General features: G+C 47.4%; 1 protein-coding gene across 2 annotated transcripts in view; it reads left to right on the forward strand.

Annotated features, from left to right (window-relative positions):
* The first annotated feature begins 1,700 nt into the window (after nt 1–1,700).
* C1QTNF5 (C1q and TNF related 5) overlaps nt 1,701–16,691 on the forward strand; it is a 43,467-nt gene continuing 28,476 nt past the window's right edge. Inside the window, exons 1-2 of one of the 2 annotated variants that reach the window (XM_069614365.1) lie at nt 1,701–1,833; nt 8,780–9,009. In XM_069614365.1, coding sequence (XP_069470466.1) covers nt 8,796–9,009 — 214 coding nt within the window. In that variant the 5' untranslated portion in view covers nt 1,701–1,833; nt 8,780–8,795. Of the gene's footprint in view, nt 1,834–7,465; nt 7,556–8,779; nt 9,010–16,691 lie in introns of those variants that run through there. The other variant, XM_069614364.1, reaches the window with a different exon arrangement.

Here is a 16,691-nt window from a genome sequence, read left to right on the forward strand (position 1 = left end):
ATAAAAATGTTACATGAGAAGGTAAACAAAGGGGATACTAAGTAACCCCTCCAGCACCCTATGTAAGATAGTGTGTGCTGGGTCTACAAGGAGAAACAGGTAAGTAAAGTCAATTTCACTTTACTACTCTTGGAAACAGTAGTTTATCCAAGAGAAGGTATTTAAACCTTGGCAGAAATCCAAAGGACTTCTCTGCGCCACTGCACTGAAGGTGCTGTGTGTCATAATGTAAAAAGATAATGCCTAGGGAGTTTGTCAGACTCCAAAACCAAAAGAAACACAGGGTTCAAATCAGAACAAAATGCATGAGAGAGTGGGAAAAAGGTCTCAATCTCTCCGGGATAAAAATTAAAAGTCCTGAAGTCCAGCAAAAGAGCTGAGGGTCTCTAAGGCAAAAGGGAATTAGCACATTTCTGAGAATTCTCCCTAACACATGAGGTCAGGACCAAGGTGCTCTGAAACAGGACAGACAAGGGGTGACAACATATACCTAAGTCCCACCCATCTTCCTGTCTGTTGTAGATAAAAGTGTCTCTCTGGTTAACTGCGCCCTCTGTGACTCTTGATTAAAGCGCAGGCTTCCCTTCAAATATGTGCTGGGAGCAGACTTCCCGTCTCTCCAAGATCACATGCTTTGTCCCTCTGTAAGGTATGTGCTCTGCAGGGACACCTGCAGTAACTGCTGGATCCGGACAGGCCATTTACTGCTTTTCATACAGAGAGGTGGAAACTAGCTTCAAGTTGACACATTGCATACCAAAGGAGTTTTAGTCCCACCTTTCCTGTTGTCTCCTCCGGCAACCAAGACTCTCCTTTAGGCTTGCTTCAATTATCTCGTTAATAAGCACTGCCACAAGCCAGAGTACAAAAGAAATACAGATCCATGGAGCCTTTGATATTTAAATTAGGCTGCTCATAGCTGGAGGAAGGTGCGCCTTCCCCCTTCTGGAGATGCTTTGATGTACTCAGGGCTGTCACATTCCAGTTGAATATGAAAAGGGAAGACGGCGCCTGTAGGCTGTGTCTTCCCGGAGTACATGCGACTAGGCGTTTTGTGCAGGAAGCAGATGGACTGTGTGCAGAATGGCCTCACACCATCCTTGGAGGTTGATCTCCCATCGTTCATTTTCACTTATCAAAAAATCAAAAAAGCCCAGGTGAGCGCACTCTCCCCGTGTGGATTTCCGAATTCCTCACACCACTTTACATTGTTTTACAGAGGATAGCACAGGGGCAACGTGCTGGTCTTGGAAGCAAGACCACACAGTGCAACAGAGGTTCGAATCCCGGATCTGCGCTTAGAAACCATGCTCGGGTACGGTATTAGGCACGTTATAAAAAAACAATTAAATAAAATACTTCCAGACAGCCCACAGCGCCATGAAGCCACACTTATTGCTACAAAGCCTTTTAGAAATGTCATGCTAAAAAAAAGAAACAGAGCATACGGTAACACGAGCTGTTGCTTTTCCTCTCCTAACTGCTTCCTTCTCTCCCACTCGCTTTTCTCTTCTTTAAAGTTTCTGTGTAGCTCACTGAAGACGCTTTTGGGGGATGTTAAGCACTCTATGCAACCTAGCAGACATGCCTTCATGCTAGACTGCCAGTGAAGCCAGTGATTCATGCTCACTCTGCCTCCTGGCTCGCTTCCTCGTCCTGTGGTTGGAATAGTCCTGACACCATCAGAAGTTTTTTTTCCTATTCAGTGCTTTTTTGGCTCACTTTCTTGGTGATCGTCAGAGCTCTGCTGCCTGGAGCCGACGTTCCCACCAGGTCTGGAGAGGAAGGCGCGGGGGAAGCACAGGCCGGTCTCGGAGACACCCCCAGCACACAGTGAGTGGCCGAGGGACTGGATGCCATCTTGGGGAGGGGGAGTGGAATTCGCTGACCCTCCTGGGGTGCTCAGCCATACAGTTCTGACCCTTTGTTCTGTGGAAAGGAGAGTAGCAGAGAACATCCTATTTATATGAGCGTCCTCAGCACCCCCAATGATTCTGTGGGGGTGCCTATGGGAATGGGGAGAGAGATGGGTGGCAAGAGAAAGTGAAGGTGAAGTGGGGGAGAGCGTGAGAGCGACTCTCGGACATTCAGAAAAGGGGTTGGGGGGTAAGGATGAGCGGGGATGGGTAAAATACAAAGGGGGCAACTTCTAGTGGGGAGGGTGAAAAGGGGGGATTATGTCTGCTATTTGGGGCGTGGGGTAGTGGCTATGAAGACTGCCTGTTGCATTTAAGAAAGCGCGAAATAGGAGAGACTGCAAGCGAAGCAGTAAACGGGGCAGTGATGGCAGTCAAGAGGGAAGCGAGGGAGTGACTGCCTTGAGGATGGGGAGTGCCTGTCAGTGATGCCAGTCAAGAGGGAAGCGAGGGAGTGACTGCCTTGAGGATGGGGAATGCCTGTCAGTGATGGCAGTCAAGAGGGAAGCGAGGGAGTGACTGCCTTGAGGATGGGGAATGCCTGTCAGTGATGGCAGTCAAGGGAGAAGCGAGGGAGTGACTGCCTTGAGGATGGGGAATGCCTGTTAGCGGGGCAGTGATGCCAGTCAAGAGGGAAGCGAGGGAGTGACTGCCTTGAGGATGGGGAATGCCTGTCAGTGATGCCAGTCAAGAGGGAAGCGAGGGAGTGACTGCCTTGAGGATGGGGAATGCCTGTCAGTGATGGCAGTCAAGAGGGAAGCGAGGGAGTGACTGCATTGAGGATGGGGAATGCCTGTCAGTGATGGCAGTCAAGGGAGAGGCGATGGAGTGACTGCCTTGAGGATGGAGAATGCCTGTTAGCGGGGCAGTGATGCCAGTCAAGAAGGAAGCGAGGGAGTGACTGCCTTGAGGATGGGAAATACCTGTTAGCAAGGCAGTGATGGCAGTCAAGAGGGAAGCGAGGGAGTGACTGCCTTGAGGGTGGGGAATGCCTGTTAGCGGGGCAGTGATGGCAGTCAAGAGGGAAGCGAGGGAGTGACTGCCTTGAGGATGGGGAATGCCTGTTAGCGGGGCAGTGATGGCAGTCAAGAGGGAAGCGAGGGAGTGACTGCCTTGAGGATGGGGAATGCCTGTCAGTGATGGAGAAGCGAGGGAGTGACTGCCTTGAGGATGGGGAATGCCTGTTAGCGGGGCAGTGATGGCAGTCAAGAGGGAAGCGAGGGAGTGACTGCCTTGAGGATGGGGAATGCATGTCAGTGATGGCTGTCAAGGGAGAAGCGAGGGAGTGACTGCCTTGAGAATGGGGAATGCCTGTTAGCGGGGCAGTGTGTGGCGGTTTGTGTGGCTCCCATTTTTCAGTAGCAGAGGTATTTTGTACAGCGCCCAGCTGTCCTTGGCATGGCCTTGCAGTGCTGTATGCTGACCAGCTCAGGTATCCGAGAGCCGAGAGTCCACGAGTGCTGCCGACAGGGTTGTGCAATGAGGTGGGATACTACACTGTGGATCGAAAAGCCAGGATGAAGGGCTAGCAAACTATGAATGTGAGCCCTGACCACACGTGTGCTGCGTGCACACCATATTCACACCACGTTCGTCCTGCACACAATAGGTTCACCTGTAAACTAACAAAATTCACTCCACCTGTACAACACAATCACTTCCCCAAATATCGCATTCAAGCCTTTTCGCATCACATTGACTCCACCTCTACACTGCATTCACTTCTGCACTCCACTCTTACTCTTCCCAAATGCCACACTCACATCACATCTCCTCTGCCACTACACGACAACCACTCCACATTAGCACTACTGTTATTCCACTTTAACTCAGAATTCACTACACTCCGAACTCATTCCTCCTGCACACCACATTCACTACACCTGCACACCACACTGATTCCACTTGTACACCACATTCACTACACCTGCACACCACATTCAATGCACCTACACGCCACATTCGTTGAACCTGCACACCACACTAATTCCTGCACAGCACCCTTATTCCACCTGCACACAACACTCATTCAACTTGTACACCACATTCACCACACCTGCACACCACATTCAATGCACTTACATGCCACATTTGCTGAACCTGCACACTGCACTCATTCCACCTGCACACAAAACTCATTCCAATTGTGCATCACATTCACTACACCTGCACACCACATTCAATGCATCCATATGCCACATTCACTGCCCCTGCACACCAAACTCCTTCCACCTGTACGCCACATTCACTGCACCTGCACACCACAATCATTCCACGTGTACACCACATTCACTACACCTGCACACCACATTCAATTTACCTGCATGCCCCATTCACTGTAACTGCACACCACACTAATTCCTGCACACCACCCTCATTCCACCTGAACACCACATTCACTTCACCTGCACACCACATTAATTCCACATGTGCATCACATTCACTACACTAACATGCCACATTCGCTGCACCTGCACACCAAACTCTTCCCACCCCCACATCACATTCACATGGTCTCCACACCAGGTCCATTCTCCCCCCTCCCTGTGGAACTCCTTTCCCCCTGACTTAAGCCATGAGCCCTACCACTCAGCATTCAAGAAATTGTTGAAAACTTGGTTATTCAATAAGTATGACTAACATCCTAATTATGATCTATCTAAGCCGCCTTTTGACTCTATGACATGTTAATCCTTTCCATGATGTTACTCTTTACAAACGCTGTGATACCTGTGGGTCTGGGAGTTCCCCAAATGTGAAATGAATAAATAAGCACCTCTCAATCGTTCAACTTGCAAATCACATTCATTCCATACACACCGCAACTATTCTGCTTGCTTTCCACGTCACTCATCCTGTAATGGAGTCGGGGTAATAACTCTCAAACAACTGAAATAGAGGTTAAGTAAAACTATATTTATTTTTAAACTTTTAAACAGATTGTTTTAATTCTCTGTGTCAGTGGTAGCCTGTCCCTGTAGTTATGGTGAAATTGCTCTTCCTTTGCGAAGAACACTTTTTTCGGTGGCTTAGAACCAGGGGCGATGGGAACCAAAACAGTCCCTGGAAATAATGTTCAAAGTGGCCCCATATTAGACAATTGCAGCAAGCCCAACCTTTCCTATGAGAAAATAAATGTGGAAATAAAGTATGTTAGCACCAAAAGAGGCCTACCAGGCGATATCCGAGTTCCCTATAGGCCAGCCCACCCCTGCCCAGAGTGCAGAGGCCTACCAGGCAATATCCAGAGTTCCCTATAGGCCAGCCCACCCCTGCCCAGAGTGCAGAGGCCTACCAGGCAATATCCAGAGTTCCCTATAGGCCAGCCCACCCCTGCCCAGAGTGCAGAGGCCTACCAGGCAATATCCAGAGTTCCCTATAGTCCAGCCCACCCCTGCCCAGAGTGCAGAGGCCTACCAGGCAATATCCAGAGTTCCCTATAGGCCAGCCCACCCCTGCCCAGAGTGCAGAGGCCTACCAGGCAATCTGCAGATTTCCCTATAGGCCAGCCCACCCCTGCCCAGAGTGCAGAGGCCTACCAGGCAATATCCAGAGTTCCCTATAGTCCAGCCCACCCCTGCCCAGAGTGCAGAGGCCTACCAGGCAATATCCAGAGTTCCCTATAGGCCAGCCCACCCCTGCCCAGAGTGCAGAGGCCTACCAGGCAATATCCAGAGTTCCCGATAGGCCAGCCCACCCATACCCAGAATTCAGAGGCCTACCAGGCAATATCCAGAGTTCCCGATAGGCCAGCCCACCCCTACCCAGAGTGCAGAGGCCTACCAGGCAATATCCAGAGTTCCCGATAGGCCAGCCCACCCCTACCCAGAGTGCAGAGGCCTACCAGGCAATATCCAGAGTTCCCTATAGGCCAGCCCACCCCTACCCATAATGCAGAGGCCTACCAGGCAATATCCAGAGTTCCCTATAGTCCAGCCCACCCCTACCCAGAGTGCAGAGGCCGACCAGGCAATATCCAGCTCACCCCTACCCAGAGTGCAGAGGCCTACCAGGCAATATCCAGAGTTCCCTATAGTCCAGCCCACCCCTGCTTAGAACTTTGGTGCTGTTCAACGAATCTGCAGAAAAACGTTCCCCCAAAAATATAGGCCAAATCTGATTTATGGGGAAAGTTTTGTGTCGTTTCGTCAAGGAGGCAAAGGGATAGGGGGATGCCAATATTTTTAAATCTTGATTTTCTTATATTTAAATACAATCCTGTCACAGCCTGAACCACTGGCCAGATGTTCACCATACTTGTGTGAGGGCGGGGTGGAATTACTGTTCGTCAGTTGTTTGGTGACATTATTATGATGTCCTTAACTTGCCAAATGTTCACGGACATCCAAACATTTTTGTGTATATATACATATTTCCAGTAAATAAACATTGTTAAGGGGAGATGATGGCAAAGAAGCTCTAATACAGACCTTTGAAGTTCAGTGAAAACACTTTGTAAAAGAGATGTTATGGTTGCAGTGTAAAAACTAAATACCAAAGAAATTCACCAGTTATTGTAAGCGACGAAACCATAACTTGCAGACTTTTTAATAACTTACATATACTGGTGGAACATTATGCAATACCCTCAGTTATAAAAACGATGCACATTCAGTGGGAAAAAACTTTGCAAAAGGGACATTGTGGTTGAGTTACGTTTGGAAACAGAAGACTTTACAATAAGTGATATTCAGTGCAGCAACGTTATAAAACACCTTCAATCAAAAAAGCATTTGAAATTCAGTGAAAAAACACTGATACGCGAATGTAATGGCTAAGCTACATTTGGAAACAGAGGGATACTTAATATGTGTTGTTCAGTTCAGGAACCTTGTAAAACACCTTCCGTTATAAAAGCCTGTCCTGTCATCTGTGAGTAAGAGCAGGGAATAATGGGGCACACATCATGGTTGTGTCGCTTACAATATCTTTGGTCTTTAGATGCAGTGCCACAATCGTAACTCATCCACTAAAGTCTTTTAATTGAATATGCATGGTTGTTCAAGTGTAAGCTCAATATAACGTGACCTTCAAAAGGTTTTTCCACTGAATATTTATTTATTTATTTATTTCAATACTTGTAGAAGGCACCACACGCATGGAGGCCTCAGAGCGCAGTTCGCAGAGATTTGAACTGGAGCAAATACGAGAAGCCCGTAAGAATCTGAGATTTGCTAATGCGACCTTCAACCTAATTCTCAAAGCCTAAAACCTGAGCGTATCTGCAGAGGCCTGGGGCATCTGTGAGATGCCTGTGAGGGAAACTTTGAGAATCACATTTGCACGTGCGCATCTCAGAGATGCCCCCGGCGTCTCCATATTTGTTCCAGTTTTAGCCTTTAGAAATCAGGCGTAAGGTATTGGGTGCAAATCAGAAGTGCTCACGAGGATTTCTGATTTCCTCCACTGAAAATCTTTCAGAATCAGGCCCATAGTGTCTTTCTCAATTACATTCTTTGTTATTCGTGGAGCAGTTTGGAGATAACACTACAATTCCCATAATGCAATTTCGGCTTATTGTGCACACTCTCTTTCTTATTCAGAAACTGCTTTGGAGCCCCCTCTTTTACACGTGCAACCTTAGTCTTGACCAAGCTCCACTGGCTCCCGATCCAGGGTAAAATGATGCTTAAGTGCAGGTGATGGGGACATTTGTATGTCTGTGCGCCTTTTTACGTTGTGTGGGGTATGTGTTGTGTGTACAACATAAATCTTTCGGCTGCAAGACCCTATGACTGATATCACCCTAATGAGTCAAGGTAGAGAAACAAGTTTGTATTAGTCAGGTTCTGCGCCACTGAAAAGAAACTATTGGTCATAAGTGTTTATTGCTGATTTGCAATATGATTCTGCTTTGTGCAAGTTTGTTTCTCAGCCAACATTAACCTGATGGTGGCACGTGCTAATGTTTCGCCCTGCTGATGGGCTTTGTCAAGGCGTAGCATTAGGCACAGGCCATACTTTGCACACAAGTAATCGACATCTTTATACCCAACGCTCTGCATGCCAGATCACGCTACAAAAGACAGCATACCAATATAAACCCACTCATGCCTTAATTACAGCACTGATAATGCACAGACTTATACCACTGGAAGTGATCACTTTAGATACCAAACTAGGTGAATCTAAAATTATGCAATGTTTGCTTGCTCCACACAAGACTCCTTTGCTATCAAACGACAGACCCGCCATCTCCATTCCCAAAACTCTTCTCGTCATTTGTTTCTTCCCTCCACCCCCTTTCTCTCCAACAGGAAATCTCAGATAATGAGCAATAACCTAAATGTACATGTAAAATAGTCTTCTTGTAGAAAAATACATAAGCTGCTTATATAAGAACTTATTATTGTTGGCAAACAGTTACTTGTGAAACTTTGATCAACGTAGGTTGCTACCATTTTAACACAGGGCACCAATCATAATTTAGGATTAAGGGAACTAATAACATGCAGAAAAAGATATGCACAATGATACTACTGTTTGGGACTCCTAACAGGGGTTTCTGAATGTATAATTATTTGTTCCAAAGTTGCCTATGCATAATGCTAAGCCTTGACAAAGCCCATTAACAGGGCGAAACATTAGCACGTGCCAGCATCAGGTTAATGTTGGTTCAGAAACAAACTTGCAAAAGTAGTATCATATTGCAAATCAATAAACAATGTGTTTAATATAAACCAAGATGACCAATAGTTTCTTTTCTGTGGCGCAGAACCTGACTGATACAAACTAGAATTATGCTTAAACTCACAACCCCAGTTTATCACTATTTCTCTCTGCATACCTAGGATCAACAGGCACTAGGCATTAATGATCCATCCTGGGCCTCCTGCTGACCTTTCACCTTTATCTGCCTGCAGGTCCCCAGGAGCCAAGATGAGGCCCATCACACTTCTCCTTCTAATGGGCTTGGTCACCTGCACCAGGCTGATAGAGGACAACAAAATCCCAGGTCCCTGCTCTGGGCAGCCAGGATTCCCCGGGATCCCAGGATCTCATGGCAGCCCAGGACTTCCAGGCAGAGATGGGAGAGATGGTCGCGATGCTTCTCCTGGGCTCCCAGGGGACAAAGGTGACACCGGTGAGCCAGGTAAGGCAATGAGCGGTCCATTCAATCACACCCTGGTCACCCTGGAGATGGGTCAGGTGTTTCATATAGTAAGAGTGTCAGTCCATAATTGGCATGTAGTGGAGATATCACACATGGTTAGGGTGCCAGCCTTGCTCTCCATGCAGTAGAGATGTCTCACATGGTAGGAGATTCAGGCCAATGATCTGCACGCAGTGGAGATGTCACATGTAGTAAGGCATTAAAGGCCATGCTTAGCATGCAGCAGACATGTCTCATGTAGTGGGAGTGTCAGCCCATACTCGGCATGTAGTCTATATGTCTTGTGTAGTACGTTTCGGGCAATACTAAACATCCAGTGGAGGTGATGACTCAGAGCAGTGCATTTGAATGCATGCTTGCTGTGGTTGCAGAGGGGATGTGTACGGCTGTGAGATGACCTAGCCCTGCACAGGTCTAACGCTCTGAGAGGGTATAAGGGGTCCTGGAGGTGCACAGATCTAAGTCTCTGAGAGAGAGAGTCTATAGGAAGAAATGGCCCTGCACAGACATAAGGCTCTGGGAGGGTCTAAGAGGTCCTGGACCTGCACAGTAAAAAGGCTCTGGGAGGGTCTAAGAGGACCTGGCTCTGTACAGTAATAAGGCTCTGATAGGGTCTAAGAGGTCCTGGACCTGCACAGTAATAAGGCTCTGAAAGCGTACCCTGGAGGAACTTGCCCTTTACAGGTTTAAAGCTCTGAGACGGTCTAAGAGGTCCTGGACCTACACAGATCTAAGGATCTGAGAGAGTTTATAGGAGGAAACCGCCCTGCACAGGTCTAAGGCTATGACAGGGTCTAAGAAGCCCTGGACCTGCACAGTAATAAGTCTCTGAGAGGGTCTGAGAGGTTCTGGACCTGTAAAGCAATAAGGCTCTGAGAGGGTGTAAGAGGTCCTGGACCTGCACAGTAATAAGGCTCTGAGAGGGTCTATAAGAGATCCTGGCCCTGCACAGGTCTAGTCTCTAAGGTTTATTTAGGAGATCCTTCCTGCATCTATGCCAACTCAGTACAAGCCAACTCACCTGACTCCTAACTCATTGCAGCCTTCTCATTGTAAGCCAACTAATGAACATGTGTTTTTTTCTCCAGTTAACCTCATGCCATCTCATCCTATTTAAGGGTTGTTTTTCTTTGTGTCCCTTTTTTTCACCCTTCTTTATTGCAGAGGCAGGGGAACCCCTCTCCTGTCCCCCTTTTTACCACTACGTACTATCCCTCTCCTTTTACTTCTTTCCTGTTTTGTTCATCTTGCCCTTAATGTTGCCCTCTCTTTTTATTCCCTTTTCCCCTCATTGTTTATTATTTACTTTTTACACTTTGTGCAATCTTTGATGCTACATCCCCCCTTTTTTCAAATTTGGATGAGATTTCTAGTGATAGCAATGGGTGCATTTTCAGTGAGTTGGCCTTGCAAGGGTTTTGCATTTCTGTGAGGTGAGCTTCTCTGAAATGGCTTTCATTGAGTTGGCTGAGGTCAAGAGGGCAGATACCCTTGGCATCACAGAGGTCTAGTGCTCTGGGAGATTCTCTAAAAAGAGTTGGCCCAGAAACAGGCTCTAAGGGTTTGGCTTTAGTTGTTTGTGGCCAAGAGTAGGACCGGTGGACTCCCTCTCTGATTAGAGGTACTCACTACTGGAGACACTGCCTGGAAATCCCTCCCTGACACAGTCTGAGGTTTGTGATGAACTAAGGATGTCATCCCTTTTCCATGGGAGACCTCTCCCATGGGGTCAGGGAGGTGCATCCACAGAACACTAATCGCCCTGGAGGTGGTGCACCGAGGGAGGATTGCATGCGAGAGGAAGCCCCTTATGGGATTAGGGGGCACCCTCCCCAGAGAAACCCCCGCCAATCAATGACCCTGGAACCCCTTCCGATAACCCTAAGAACAACCTCTACCCTAATAGGCTCATGAGTTGTTACCATACCCTTACCCTAGAACAGTGGCCTTCAAACATTTTTGGCCTAGGCCCCCTGAGCAACATTTGGGCAGGCTGAGCCCCCCCAAAAATGCCAAACAGACAGTATGTTCAAATGGCTATGAAGTATTGCACACAGCCACTGCACCTGGTGAATTTTGTAAGTGGAGGGGAATAAATATTTCCCACAAAAATTCCATCGCAACCAAGCACAGTGAGGGAGCCCGAACCAATCAAGTGGTGTTCCGGGGTGTTTACCCCTGTGAATTTATTTTAAATAATGGGTTAAAATGTTGCATTTTAGCGCATACTTTAAAAATAAATGGGTAAAAAGCCAAACAGTTTGCAATTTGCCCTGAGGGGCCAAAGCAGAAAGCATGGTATTTTTTCAAAGGACATCTATGATAGGAATCCAGTAATAAAAATACCATCACTGTCCACGGGGCTCCACAGCAACTCAGAAGGAGAGCTGATTTTAACAGGTGGGTAGGGTATCGTGCAACAAAGGCATTTTTACAACCCTCTGTCCCCCCTTGCCAAAATCAGCTCAACAGACCAAAACAAACACACACACACACACACACATTCACACAGCAATCACTCTATCATTCATACAAGCACCCATCACCATCACCACATACTCACTCATAACACAAGCATACTTGCATCCATACACATATTTATATAAAAAATAAATGAACATAAATCTACCTTCTGCATGGGCCTGCGCGTGGGTGCTGAAATACTCCAGGTTGCTCTGTCCGTATTTGCGAGGGGGCAGAGGAGCTCCACTTCGCACATACAGCTATGCAGTCCCCCAGCCAGCATTTCCAATGAGCTATGCAAAGCTGACGAAGCAAAACGCCCACAGCCTTGCATGGCTCAATGAGCATGTGCGGCTGGGGAACTGAACTGTCAAAGGGAAACAGTGTTTCCCTTTGACAGTTAAGCCAGCCCAGGAGCACTCCTTTAGCTGGGAAAAGCAGCTGAGGGAGTGTTCAGTGTTTCACTGGGCTGGCTACTCTGCCCCTCCATAATAGGTGAGGGGGCACTGGGTGGACGCCCCCTCGTCAATTACGGATGAGCGTCCAGGCTCGGACTGGCCTATAGGGAAATAGTGCAATGTCATACCAAAAATGCAAAATGCAAGTGTAGGCCAGTCAAGATGGGCCACATTCTGCCCAATGTGCGCCAGTTTGATGAGTTACTTCACTAAGCAACTAGTAGTTTTGACCATTGTTGCAGAATAAATATACTTTAAATATCACAATTTGCTTACATTTGAACAAAAAACACCCCCTTGGGTACTATTCAAACAATCTGTGAGTAAAGGAATGAATATCCATTTGCAACTGTGGCCCACTTGTTCATTGGTGACTGAGACAGTTTTATGGTCCAGTCCGACCATGTGAGCCTCCCCTGCCCATTTCCTCCAATCGTAAAATAAAATTCAAATAAAATGATATATATTTTTTTACATTATATGCTGGGCTCTCACGTTCCCTCCACCCTCCCCCGGGCTGTAGCCGCACCCCCCTGGGGGGGCACCCCACAGTTTGAAGACCTCTGCCATTGAAAGTACTGGGATGACGAAGAATAGGTCTTACCTAAGTGAAGATCCCTTTCCCAGTACCCAGTACTGTGACGAAGAAGAACCCCAATGACTCACAAGGGAGTCATATGATCAGTACTGTGGCGAGGGAGAAGTGTACAGGCATGAGGATTACCTGTAAGAACTACATTCAGCAGTCTAACGTTTCCCAGAGTCCTATTGGCCAGAACCATCATAAATGGGAAGACAGGCTCAGGAAGTTGTGAAGCCTTCTACAACAGAAGGGTCTGTGGCCCATTGCGCTAGCTAGAGAGAGGGCGAACCCTTGAACCCCAGCATCCTGTGGGGAACTGGGATGAGCTGGAGTCTCCCTCTCTGGGGGAACCCAGAAGGCCAGTCTGCCTCCAAGAGAGGGGAGGAACCCTTGGGCACTTGCAGTGTGCAAGGGAAGTCAGTGTCAAGCTCCGGCTTGAGCAAATGACCGGAGAGACGCGAGAGAGGGAGAGCAATCCTCCGAAGAGCAATAGCAAAAGACTGACCCGGACGTAAGGCAAATCTCAGAGGAGACAGAACGCACAACCCGAGAGAAGGCTCAGTCTGAAGGGATGCTGCAAATGCTGCTGGACGCCGAATGCTTCCGGAGCCTCCAGGAATAATACAGCTGCCCGGGAACCGTTGGTACCAACAAGAAGGAAGCAAACATGTACGCAATTTGCCCGGTAGGTGTAGGAGGTCAGGGAAAGCACAGGGGTGAGTTCAAGAACTTGACAGAGAGGGTCAGTGACCCAAAAGAAAGAGGGGGGCTGGAACCCTACATTAAAGGACTGACAGTTGTATTCTTGGTAGGAGAGTGAACCAAGCTGATGCAACACAGACGTGCAAGTCTGGGATCCGCACCCAAGAGAGAGAGAGGGTCAGGGACCCGAAAGAGAGAGAGGGTCTTTGACCCTAAATTAAAGGAGTGACAGGTGTATTCTTGGCAGGAGAGTGAACCACGCGGCTACAGCAGAAACATGCGAGTCTGGACCCGCACCCATGATAAAGAGGTTCTGGGATCCAAAAGAAGGAGAGGATCTGGGACCCTGATGAACACAAGAGACAGCTGTATTTTTGAGAGGAGAGTGAACCAAATGGATGCAGTGCAAGAAATAGGGTCTGGCACCCTGAAGCAAATGAGAGGAGGTTGTAGACTTTTCAGGAGAATGAACCAAGTAGACACAACACAACCTTGGGAGTCTGGGGCTCACCCTCATGTGTGAAACCCAAGTTCAAAGCAAAAAGGGTCTGGGACCCTGAAAGAAGAAAAGAGACACTACAGGAGAAAACACTTGCTTGGGATCGAAGTGATCCAAGCTGTTTAGATCTGGGACCCACACCCACATGAGAGATTAAGGATTAAAGGGTCAAGAACCCTAAAGCTGAGCAGGAAAGGAATCCTAAGCTTGGTAGTGCAGCGTGCTACGGTGATAGGTTACAAGAACTATGAGGTTATGAAACAGTGCCTCTGGAGTTGTACAGTGACTTTTAATAAGGGGACGTCTAGAGGAAAGGAGCCCAACCCTAGCATGTATTTTGGAACATTATTTTCCATCACTTTATTACCAGCGAGCAGTGCTTAATTTGTAAAAATATAAGTGCCAGGGGCCAAATAATCTTGGCCCCATAATGCCGGCCCCGGGGCCGGCGCCAGCGGCGCCGCTTGTAGTGTGGGCGGCCTGGGCAGTTCAGTGCTAGACCTAGATCGGCCCACCACCAGCCCATCACACTGCTGCTGCTACTCCATGTCACATGTTTAGCGCTGCAGCAACTGCTGGCACGGGCTAGTAGTGGGATGGATGGGGAGGGCGGGCACACATGTGTTGAGGAATTATAATGCTTTAAAGTTGGAAAACAATTGTTATGACCAAAAACCATATGAATTTTACAGACAAAACATGAACTTTTTTCAGCTCAATCAGTAATATACTTTTACACCAAAATGACCCTTCTTGCGTCTCCCATCCCACTCAATTTCATATATTTTCATTTACTTAACACATCACATGCAACATTCTTTCCCAGAATTTCAAGGTGTACACACATATTCCCAAGAAAACGTTTATCTTTTGTTAGTTCACGTTAATTTACAGTTTTGTTGGACTGTTGAACTTCCCATGTAATCACTATATTACCACGTTCTGAATTTCTAATCATTCCGTGGGAGTGCCTGTTTTTTTTCTTGTATGCTACTACTAGATTGCTACCAAGCAAGATACTTACTGGACAAGTATGATATGATATGATAGGTTATTTATAACACACTTAATACCCAGAGGTTTCCAAGCGAGGACCCAGGGATCTAACCTGTGGTGCTCTGTGTCGTCTTGCTTCCAAAGCAAGCACGTTGCCACTGAGCTATCCTTCCGAGACATAACCGTACAACGTTATTCAGAAGAACATGCAAGTAAACACTTGTTTTAAAAGGTGTTCTTTTTGCTAGTGCAAGATGCAACTTTTTCCCATTCAAAGACTTATTGTATTAAAAGGGTGAATATGAGTTTGAATTCGTTCAAAGTTAAATGCTCGATTCTCTGAGGTTGTAGAGCCATGTGAATATACAATAAGTAAACTGTACCAAAAAAGCCACTCTGCGAAAGGGCGAGTACTGTGCTGTTTTGCTGTGGAAATCACTGTGGAATACCCTCCTGTGCCCCGCGTTTGCTGTGGAGTGTTGACCTGGGTGAACAACTTTTCGGAGGTGCGTGTGCCTTTAAGTCAGCAGCAGGAGGATCAGCTGACTTTAAAAGAGCCGCCTCCACGCCCTTGCGGCGTAAGCCCTCGGCGAAAGGGCGAGTACTGTGCTGTTTTGCTGTTCTGCGTGGTCTGCGGCTGGAGTCTCTGTCGGACTGCTTGAATTAAACATCGCGCCCGATTGATGTATGCCGAGTCCTTGATACAATCTGTTCCAGCAACACCGGCGCTGATGCACCTCGCTAAGACACGCGCACAAACCAGGAAATGGACCTCAATGGACGCACACCCTGACTCCGAGAAGACAGCTGTAGCTCTCTGTGGGGAGCTGAATCTAACAACTGTAAGTACTCTAAGCACACAAGCCACCGCTGAGACAGGCGACGATACTCGCCCAATGGTCGAGGTTGTTATCAACAATGCTGAAACAAACGTTGAACACGCTTATGATGCCCCAATACATATGGCCTTTGAGCAGTGTCCACCACACAATCGAACTAACAGCACTGACCCTACTTCCGGGTCAGTGTGTTCAGATAGCTTAGTGAACAATGCCTGTCATGTTAATCATGGCTCAATGGCAAATCCAAAGTCTGACCTCACGGAAGAGGCACTGGTGTCAACGTCGGTCGTTGATCACATTCGAAAACACAGCGGTACCGACGAAAGTCGTCTGAATACACTGTGTTCTGTGGACTCTAACACTGGGGAGATTGGTGTAACGAACCTTATGGAACTAGATGAATGTAATAGCAAAGTACACGCAACACACATCAACCCTGAGACCATGGTCGATAGGGATGGAGGGAACCCACCACCTCCTTGTTGTATGTCCACTGATGCTGTAGCTTTTCTCAACCACGACGGTTTTTCTGACAATGAAGTATCGGTCATACCAACAACAAATACATCAAACACCTCTTGTGCCGAAATTCCTCAAAGAGACGACTTGAGCAGAAAGGCACCAATGCTCTCTGCAGTACCTAACTTGGAAGCTCGCACTGAGGCAGCTACAACACAAGGACCTGGGAACCGTAGACCTTCATTAGACATCGCCAACAAGCTAATTACTGATCTAGCACTAATAACTTAACTCCAACAAAACCGACACGTTGAAATAGCGAATCAAGGTCACTTGACGTTCACAAACGAATGGTTAGAACAAGTGATGTACGAAGCGACACAAAGCAGCCTCCAAAGTGTCACACGTACAGCAACTGTTGGAACCAAACGCAATTGGACCAACACAGACAGTTTATCACCGCTACGCTGCTCTCAGGTAAAAAAAACAAAAGTTACCTCCACTTCAGATCTCCTCAATGATCAAACGAGTTCCGAATCTTCCTCAGTTGAACACGTCGAATGCTCTAAAACCTCTAGACACCAACACCTACAAAATACTTCTGTCTCAGAAACTTCTTCGTCTGATCCTCGATCATGGAGCGTCCTTACCCTAAAATC

The sequence above is a fragment of the Ambystoma mexicanum genome, chromosome 9 (genome assembly GCF_040938575.1).
Source record: "Ambystoma mexicanum isolate Mex_15411 chromosome 9, UKY_AmexF1_1, whole genome shotgun sequence".
Taxonomy (NCBI): domain Eukaryota; kingdom Metazoa; phylum Chordata; class Amphibia; order Caudata; family Ambystomatidae; genus Ambystoma; species Ambystoma mexicanum.